Source organism: Octopus bimaculoides, chromosome 6 (assembly GCF_046866305.1).
Source record: "Octopus bimaculoides isolate indiv1 chromosome 6, ASM4686630v1, whole genome shotgun sequence".
Lineage (NCBI taxonomy): Eukaryota > Metazoa > Mollusca > Cephalopoda > Octopoda > Octopodidae > Octopus > Octopus bimaculoides.
This window is the reverse complement of record NC_142933.1, coordinates 77,258,933-77,269,008: the sequence shown is the minus strand read 5'-3', so window position 1 is coordinate 77,269,008 and position 10,076 is coordinate 77,258,933. Positions and strand designations below refer to the sequence as shown.

General features: G+C 35.1%; 1 protein-coding gene across 6 annotated transcripts in view; it reads left to right on the top strand.

Moving 5' to 3' along the window:
- Positions 1-10,076, top strand: part of LOC106877218 (intraflagellar transport protein 54) — a 293,932-nt gene that overhangs the window by 129,955 nt on the left and 153,901 nt on the right. The window contains exon 1 of one of the 6 annotated variants that reach the window (XM_089354121.1): positions 5,582-5,702. The exons of the other annotated variants lie outside the window; for them this stretch is intronic. Within the exon in view, the coding sequence (XP_089210247.1) occupies positions 5,661-5,702 (42 nt within the window). The 5' untranslated portion in view covers positions 5,582-5,660. Of the gene's footprint in view, positions 1-5,581; positions 5,703-10,076 lie in introns of those variants that run through there. 6 annotated transcript variants of the gene reach the window in all.

The window sequence follows — 10,076 nt, the reverse complement described above, 5'->3', positions numbered from 1 at the left end:
GAAAGAAGACAGTTACAAAAGTTAAAAGGAAAAGAGTAACATTGGCAGCTAAAAGGAAACTATTTGCAAAGTTGATTTTTTAAAAATATATTTTATATATTGTGTATATTTACTATTTTGGAGGCGCAATGGCCCAGTGGTTAGGGCAGCGGATTTGCGGTCATAGGATCGCAGTTTCGATTCCTAGACCGGGTGTTGTGAGTGTTTATTGAGCGAAAACATCTAAAACTCCACGGGGCTCTGGCAGGGGATGGTGGTGAACCCTGCTGTACTCTTTCACCACAACTTTCTCTCACTCTTATTTCCTATTTCTGTTGTGCCTGTAATTCAAAGGGTCAGCCTTGTCACACTGTGTCACACTGAATATCCCTGAGAACTACGTTAAGGGTACACGTGTCTGTGGAGTGCTCAGCCACTTGCACGTTAATTTCACGAGCAGGCTGTTCCGTTGATCGGATCAACTGGAACCCTTGACGTCGTAAGCGAAGGAGTGCCAACATTTACTATTTCATCCTTAAGTACTCTGCTTAAGACAAACCTGCTAGTCATCACTCATGCTATACCAGGAGCCTGCAATGGGAAAGAAAGTTTTTGTAGACATAATAGCCATGATCATGTTGCAACAACTACTTCTATACTTTGCACTTGTGGTCTTCAGTCTTTTAGCAGTGTTTCTTTTACTGAAAGCAATGAAAATAGCTGCAAAGACCAAGTGAAATATAAACAACGCTTTTATTATTTCCACCACAGCTACCTCTGACACTGGCTCAACTATTGCCACCATCATCACTAGCACTTATTGGGCTGGAATGGTGAATATTCTGGTGAATATTCATCTCAGTTTTGATGATAATTCACTGTATTTGCAATTGAATTTCAGCTACTTTGCTGCAGAATCAACAACTATCATTATTGAATGAAGAAAAAAAAAAATTGCTGAAGGGATGACATGCATTATATAGAAAGTTGATGAAATTTGGACAGCTTTCCCCATGTGCATGATATCTGCACATGATGGCATCCTGGTTTTTGACCACATGCTATTTGTGATTGATCAATTGCTTTAATGAGGTCATTGTACTTCTCTGCCAATGCTGTATCTTAGCTAAATGTTTGACTTATATAAAAATGTGGACAGCCAGAAATAATAGAAAATCTTTGGTTCTTTTTTTACAGATTAATGCGTAACTTTTATTGGCAACAATCAATTTTGAGACATAAATTTTTGCAAATTATTAGGTAGAGATAAAGTTGTTCACTGTGTTGTGTGAAAACTTGCTTCATGATGCAGAGTTTTTTTAATGAATTTTGTTTGGAAAACTTTTGTCTTGTGTCTCTATGAAAAATTTAGACTCAGCATTGAGTCCTGTGCATTTCAGCATTTTCTTTAACCACTTCCACTCTGCCTAATCTATTGGCCATGTAGAGAATTTTCTTGGCTATGTCATAGCATCACATTTTGCAGTCCTGTTTTAAATTTTGGCTTTGGGTTTTTTTTTAATAGATTCTCTAATTTTTTAATAGATTCTCTGTCCTCCTTACAACTGTTTACCACCTCAGCCTGTCTTTTTTTATTTTTTAGATTTCATAAAGATTGTAAAAGCATTTTGTAACTATTTCTAGTTATTTTCTCCTTATTCCTCATTAGATTCAAAAGCTTGCAAAGTTAATAAATTTGAACTACTTATTTTCCAGTACAGACTATTACTAATTTCCTTGGATTCTATTGTTTTTCTTTGAACAGTATTGTAGTATTGAAGTCGATACAGGAAAAGGATGGAGATGGGGAGCTCCTTGAGAATATTTCTCTTCTGTTAAGAATCACTTTTATTGTTACAACTCTCTCTCTCTCTCTTCGAATTGGTAAAATTGTTTTCCATTTACTCATGTTATCTTTTGATATACCTGTTTGTTAATCATCCTTTCTTATTCAGAACAACAATTCTAGAATACAAGTGGGGAAAATATCAAAAATAATTTGTTAATTAATCCATGCTCAGACCCACATTTCTTCAATTATAAAACTTTATTGATTAATAGCTGATCTTTACATTAGTATGAACCTTTGCAACGCTCTTTTCATTTTCAAAGTATTTTCCCTCATGTGAGCATTTATCTCTTACAATATTGAGGCTCTTATTGAATAAATTATAGCCTGTAATTTTTCTTTGCTTTGGTGATAGTTAAGTTGTGTCATCAATTTTTAAGGATTAAGATCGTTTTCTTTTTTTTTTTTTTGCTTTGTTTTCTTAGTAAAGCATTCTAGTGATGCTTCTGGTTTTCTCTGTAGATAAGTGTATATTTTTGCAAGTAATTTGTGAATGCTTATTAGATATTTTAACCAGAAGTTTGTCATTTCCATCTGCTCTCTAGTTGTTCACTGTTATCTGGACTATTTTTCAAGTCGTTATTTCTTTGTACAATTATTCTGCAGTTGCATTTTTGCTGGTTTTAACATTCTCACCCTTGCAAATGTATCTTGTTCAAATTCTTCCCCTAAAACCTACTAATTCTCTTGCTGTTGGCACTGCATTTATTTCTGTTTATTTTTACCTGCGTCTTGGTAAAATCGATTCAGTTTGGAGTCAAACTGTTTGTTTTGTTCCTAGAAATGTCATCTCACTTCTTTCTTTCTTTTTTTTTTTTGTGGCCATTCTTTTTTTTATTTATTTATGTGGATCACTTGTTTTGATTATGCATTTGCTTTGCACATTATTTACTTGGGTTTAGATGTTCTTCTACAAGAAATTTTGAGGAAGTATCCACCCTTCTTTCTGACATCTGCAGATACTGAATTTATTACTTGATTTATTCAGGTGGTATTTGATGTTCACATCTGTTTTCACTATGTCTGTGGTGAGTCATTTTGCCTATCTTATTATTGTTGTTTATACTTTATCATTAAGGTTTAACTTTGGGTGGCTGTTTTGCTCATCTTTTGAAAGATTTATCGATTTGGATTCTATAACTATTTCTGTTGTTATCTTATTCTTACATTCAAACTTACCACTTTTAGATTGTTCTACTCTTAGATCTTCATCAGGTTTTCTTCTTTTCATATTTTCCATTCGTGTAGTTCTGTAATTCCGATTTGACTTTTTTGTTGCTATTTTATGAGTGTTTTAAGTTTTAACTTTATTGTGCCTTGTAATGTTATTTCTTTTATATTTTGTTGTGCTTTCTTATGGCTTTTGTGTTTCGTTTATGCTAAGTCTATCTTCAAGTTTTCTTTTATGCACACAGCTGTAGCTGTGAGGTTAAGATGCTTGTGATTTCAGGTTCAGTTCCACTGTGTAGTACTTTGGGAAAATGTCTTCTACTCTAACCCTGGACTGACTAATGCATTGTAAATGAATTTAGTTGACAGAAACTGTGTGGAAGCTTATTGTGTGCGTGATGTAATTAACTAGTTCCTTACCCAAAAATTTCATGTCTTGTCCCTATAGTACGAAGGATTATAAGTGTGTGCTCTGGTCATCTTATTTAGAAGGTACAATATACCTGTAAACTAACCTGTGTGAATATGGCAACATTTTCTTCTCATATTTATTCATATTTATTTGTTGAATTTGAAGAGTAATGGCTATTCTTTTATTTAGCTTGTCATCTTTTTTACTTTCATCAGTTATTACTTTTGTTTCTGATAATACACATTTAGTTTTCTGAATTTTTTGAAATTTGCATTCTTTTTTCACAAGTGAAATGAAGCAGTATTTGTTTTGTATTGTATTGTCATACTTTATTTTAGGTGACATTGTCTAGTATTGATTTGTCAGGATCTTCATTAGAGTGTTTACATCTGGTAGCTAATCAACAATTAGTACAACCTTTAAAAGTACATTATTTGTATTAGACAAAATTATATAAATCTAAAATAAGAAGTTGATGTATTACCTAAATGGGTATTTTTCCACTTCTTTTGGTTTGTTTACTTGTTTGTTTGTTTGTTTTCCTTTGTTGATATTTTGTTGCTGTTAATGAATAGTCTTCTGAGCAATGATGTAGTAATGTCTGTTATTATTCAGTTTGATATTATATATTAATCTGGTGCTCTTTTCTCAACCTTTATACAGAGACTTAACGAAGTCATTTGAACATCGGACAAAATGTTTTGTGGTGTTTATTTCAGCTCTTTTCTTTTTTTTTTTAACTTTTCTTTTTTGAGTTCAAATACTACCTAGGTTAATTTCTGCCTTTCATCCTTCCATGTTTGTTGATAAAATAATATAACAGTCAAATACTATAGTTGGTCTAAGTGACTATTCCTCTCCCTCCTAGAGATGATCCAAGTTGTAGGGTGCCTGGCCTACCTAGTTGGTGGTTTTCGCTTATTTATATTAATTTGCATTTATTTTCGGTGATAATTTTTAACCTGTTTTAATATGAGGTGGTATCAAAAAGTTCCTGGACTACTTGCGTTTAATAAAAAAAAATGACCTACTTACCTAAGTTTTAACATCATATCCTTCAAAATAGTCACCTCGCACAACAGTACACTGGTCACAGTGTTGCTGCCATTTTTGGAATCTGGCCTGGAAGACATTTTCCATAAGCAAGTCGAAGACCTTCTATGATTCACTCTGGATCTCAACAACAGTATTAAAACGGTGACCTTTGAACTGCATTTTCATCTTGGGGAAGAGATGGAAGTTTACAAGGGCTAAATTTGGTAAATAGGGCAGGTGCAGAAGCGATACCATGTTGTTTTTGGTGAGAAACTCATGAGTGGGGAGAGCTCAGTGCCAGGGTACATTGTCGTTGTGAAGAATTCAGTTCATCATGCTCCAAAGGTCCAGTCACTTTCACCAAATGTCCTCAGTGGCACGCTGATGGAGATCTTCACAGACCCTGACACAATGTCCTTTCTGCTCAGTGGTCAGCAAGTGGGGGACAAACTTGGCAGAAACATGCCACTTGTTCATTTCAGATGTTAGGATTGCTTACATGGACCCATATGACAGACCAACAACATCAGTGATGTCATTGATTGTCCTCTGACGATCCTCATGCACAAATGCACAAGCTGATGAATTTTCTCCATATTTCCAGGTCTTCCAGATCACTCATCGTCTTCTAGGGGTGGTCTTCTGCTTTTCAAGTGCCTGCGTCTCCTGAAACATTGTATACAACCCATTGCCTTGTCACCATAAGCTTATCAAAACATGCTCAATGTCTTGAAACCAGACTTTTCAAGTTTAATGCAAAATTTCATGTTGGCTCTTTGTACCAACTTTCTGTCCATAACAAAAATCGTAGACTACAGCATACACATGATCACAAAAGCACAAATTTCACAACTTATGAAGTAAACACAGTGATATTACTCAGCACACTGCCTCATGAAGGTCACTGCTAGCTCTCACTGTGCACGCAACCATGTGCTGCCATCTGTTAGCATACTACAGAACTAGTCTGGGAACTGTTTGATACCACCTCTTATATTATCTTTAACATATGTACATATATACACACATATATGTATGTACATATTTATACTTCCCTCCTGGTTTTGTAATTATTTTTGTGACCTGTTTAATACTAATAATAATGATAATTGTTTCAAATTTTGTCACAAGGCCAGCAATTCTGGGGTATGATGTGAGTTGACTACATCAATCCCTGTGTTCAATTATAACTCATTTCATTGGCCCCCACAAAGGATGAAAGACAAAGTTGACATTGGCGTAATTCGAAATCAGAATGTAAGTAGCTAGAAGAAATTCTGCTAAGCATTTTGTATGACATGCTAACAATTCTGTCAGTAGTAGTAATATACCATAAAAGCCCATGTAATTTGTGCACCTGTGTAATTTACGCAGGTGATTTTCAGGATAAAAATTGTTAAAAAATGCTTCTACTCATGTAAAATTCACACCCAAAAGTTTTCAGATTTGCCGATATGGCCAGGAGGAAAAGGTTTTCAATTTAGTTGTATTTAGTATAATTTCACTTGCTTATGATTAGATTTTATTAAATTTTCATTAAATAAAAATAATTTTTGTTTAACAGGTATCATATTGAAAGCTATTAAATTACGAAGTGTTTGTATTGTTTATAATAAACTTTATTTTACATTTCTTGCCCACAAGAGATTGTGTCTGATCTTTAGCATACTTCTGTATGTCTTCTGAAATCACGATCACAGAAAAAGTTGTTGATAATTCTTATCGACAAAAACAAAGCAGATAAATACACACAGGTGTTGCAAAATAAGTTTAATTACCTATAAACATCAGCTGGGATGACACTTTACTCAACCGGCAGAGGAAGGTGACCGATCAAACTGATTATGCAAGCAGAAATCTGATTGGTCGAAAGTGTCTTCTTGTCTCAATCTCTGATTTTCTGCCTATTCTTGTTGGAACCTTTGATATTCAGTATCAAAATTTTAATCCCTTTTCGCATTTATAAAGTGTCAAGCAAACTTTAAAATTTGTCATTACCGTTTCAGCTGGGAGACCAAACTGATAGTTTGGTAACCAGCTAAAATAAATATTAAAAATCGAAAGGAGAAAATAAACAGCTTTGCAAGTTTAACTCGGTGTTTATTAAACAAGATATGTGCAAAATTTAAGAAGCAACCTGTTAGAATATACACATCTGTGAGGAGACATAAACAAGAATAACAAAAATCTACTATACCAAAAGAACTGGTTATACATACAAGTGTTCTTTGAAGAGAACATAAGATTGCTGCATAATTCAACATGAATGTGAAACGACATTAAACATCGTATAAGGTAAATGAAGGTTTCTGCAGGAGCGCTAAGTCATATTTACTTAGTGAGTTTACATGCGCAAGGATACAGGTGGCACATAAAATACACCATTTTGAGCGTGGCCGTTGCCAGTACTGCCTGACTGGCCTTCGTGCGGGTGACACGTAAAAGCACCCACTACACTCTCTGAGTGGTTGGGCATCCAGCTGTAGAAACTCTGCCAAATCAGATTGGAGCCTGGTGTTGCCATCCGGTTTCACCAGTCCTCAGTCAAATCGTCCAACTCATGCTAGCATGGAAAGCGGACGTTAAACGATGATGATGATGATGATGAAGGATGAATTATGATGTTGGCGTTGGCGTTAGATGCAGTAAAATATGGCCCGGACCGTGATTATCAGCTTGAATGTCAGACTCTGAAAAGTAGTTCGCCATTTAATGGTTTTAGTAAATTTGATACAGAAAAAATAAGCATTATACTTCATTATATTTTTTCTGTAAAAACCTATTCTGACATTAAATGGGTCAACTTCCAGTGCAAATGTTTACATATGTATGTCATTTTTTAACAAAAAAAATTTCTAAATAAATTCTTGAAACTCATGTAATTTACACACTCCCTAAAGTTTATTTTTGTCTTTGCGAAAAAAGTGCATAAATTTCATGGGTTTTTACAGTACTTTTTAATCAAGAAATTTTTATATAAGTTGTAGGTAGCGTGGCCGTTGCCAGTACCGCCTGACTGGCCTTCGTGCCGGTGGCACATAAAAGCATCCACTACACTCTCGGAGTGGTTGGCGTTAGGAAGAGCATCCAGCTGTAGAAACTCTGCCAAATCAGATTGGAACCTGGTGTAGCCACCTGGTCCACCAGTCCTCAGTCAAATCGTCCAACCCATGCTAGCATGGAAAGCAGACGTTAAACGATGATGATGATGTAGAATTATTAGAGTGATAGTAGAAAATGGGAGCAGATTGTCTACCCTCTAATTTGACACATTCAAATTCCACTAGTGTAAGTAAATACTAACTATATGTTTCAGTCTATGTAATTATACCTATCATTTCTTGCCTAAAGCAATGATGATGTGTGGTGGTAGTAATGCTTCTGATTGTTCTTATTTCAAAATGCTCCTAAAAGCAAAATTTTTATTTCATTTCTAAGAATTATTTCCGAAAAACTTTCTTGTACATCTGTCTATCTTTGAATATCCTTTGGGGTTATTGGATATTTTCTGGCATTGACCTGTTTCAAAATTTCATGCCACCTATAATGAAAATATAGAACTTGAGAAAAGAGCCAATGGGTGTGGGATAACTTAGAAAATTATTTGCTTGAAGTTGTGATTTAAATAAACTTATTGATTTATCATCTTTGCTGCCAGAATTAATATGAAACAGTATAGGTCATGCACTTATCACCACATTAAGCATTTATCATTCAAACTTTTAGTTTTAGTGAAAGTTTGAATGTCATTGTATTTACATTAAATACAATATATAGACTGTGCTTTGAGGGTATTAAATGTATATGACACATATTGATATAGGTTTTGATGATGGTATTTAGGACAACTTAATTTGTTGAGAAGCACTATCAAAAGATAGGAAACCATTGTAAACTAAAATAAGATTACAAAACACAGATTCATCGTTAAGAGTACATTATTTAGCATGAAAATTATTTGGTATTTGCTGTAACTTTCTAAACAATTATTGGAGATGCATGAAGTACCTTTGGGGTAGATGTTCTGTGTGGTTTGTGCTGGTAGTGTCTTAGTTTAAGTGTTGTCTGTGTGTCCATCCAATCATCCATCTTTCAGCCGCCTAACCATCTGTCTATCCTTCTGTTTGTCTTGCAATCTATCTGTTTTTGCTGTATTTTGTTATTGAGTTATTATTTCATATAGTGACTCACACATCTAATTTACATTCAAAATCCAGTTATTTTATGTTTTGCCAGCTTCATGGACTGTTTCATATCCACCACCACTACTAGCAGAGATCAAAGTTTTTGGCCAATGCAACATGAAGTGGTTTGTATTTTGTGAGAGAAACCTGGCATATTGGTCACACGGGGGATTCACAATATCTATATGGAGTGTTTCAAATTTATGAACGAGGCCAATAATTTTAGCAGAGGGAATAAATTGATTACATCAATTACATAATTGGGGCTTAATTTTTTGATTCCAAAAGGATAAAAGGCAAAGCACCTTGATGGGATTTGAACTTAGAACATAAAGAAATGGAAGAAATACTAAGCATTTTGTCCAGCATGCTAATTATTCTGTCAGCTCACTGTTCTATCAGTGCAAATTAGCTGCTGTTCTTACTACAGCCTAACTGCATCTGAATTGCATATATCCATTGTCTTCTAACTAACTCCTAGAGACTGTGCAGTGGTTCAATGGGGGCCCCAACAAGGTCTCCATCATTGGGGCAGTGCTCTTTCCAAACATCACTCCATGCTTCCTTAATGTTTAAGTTCTCTTTTGCTGATGTATAAATTGGTCTTCTTGGTTTTAGAGTTGAGGTAGTGAGTAGCATCTTTTATCTTTTACTTGTTTCAGTCATTAGACAGTGACCACACTAGGACATTGCCTTAAAGGGTTAAAGGGTTTTAATTGAGCATTTTCATCTTAGTACTTGTTTTACAGTCCGGTATTTATTCTGTTGGTCTCTTTTTGTCAAACCACTAAGTTACCAGGGTGGAAATAAACCAATGCTTGTCAAGTGGGGGCACATACATACATACACTTAATAGGCTTCCATACAGTTTCCATCTTGTCTAAGCTTTGGTCAGCCCAGGGCTATAGTGGAAGACACTTTCTGAAGATGTTTCACTCTTTGGACTGTGGCCATGCAGGGCACCACCTTAAAAGGTTTAAGGCTGGTACTTTTACTATCAGTCTCTTTTTGTCAAACCACTCAGTTACAGGTATTTTAACAAACCAACACCAGTTGTGAAACCGTGCTGATTTCTTTACATTCATGTAAGCTAGTGGTTCAGCAAAAGTGACCAATAGAATAAGTATGCTGTGTTTCTTTCAGTTTCTCTCTACCAAATCTACTCTTGAGGCTGTGGTCAGCCCAGGGCTATAGTGGAAGACACTGAAGATGTTTCAGTCTTTGGACTGTGGCCATGCCAAGCACCACCTTAAAGCGTTTAAGCCTGGTACTTTTACTGTTAGTCTCTTTCTGGCAAACCACTAAGTTACAGGGATGTAAACAAACCTACACCAGTTGTCAAGCAATGTTGGTTTGTTTGCATCCTGTAACCTAGTGGTTGAGTAAAAAGTGACCAATAGAAATAGTACGATGGGCTTCTTTTAGTTTCCATTTACCAAATTTACTT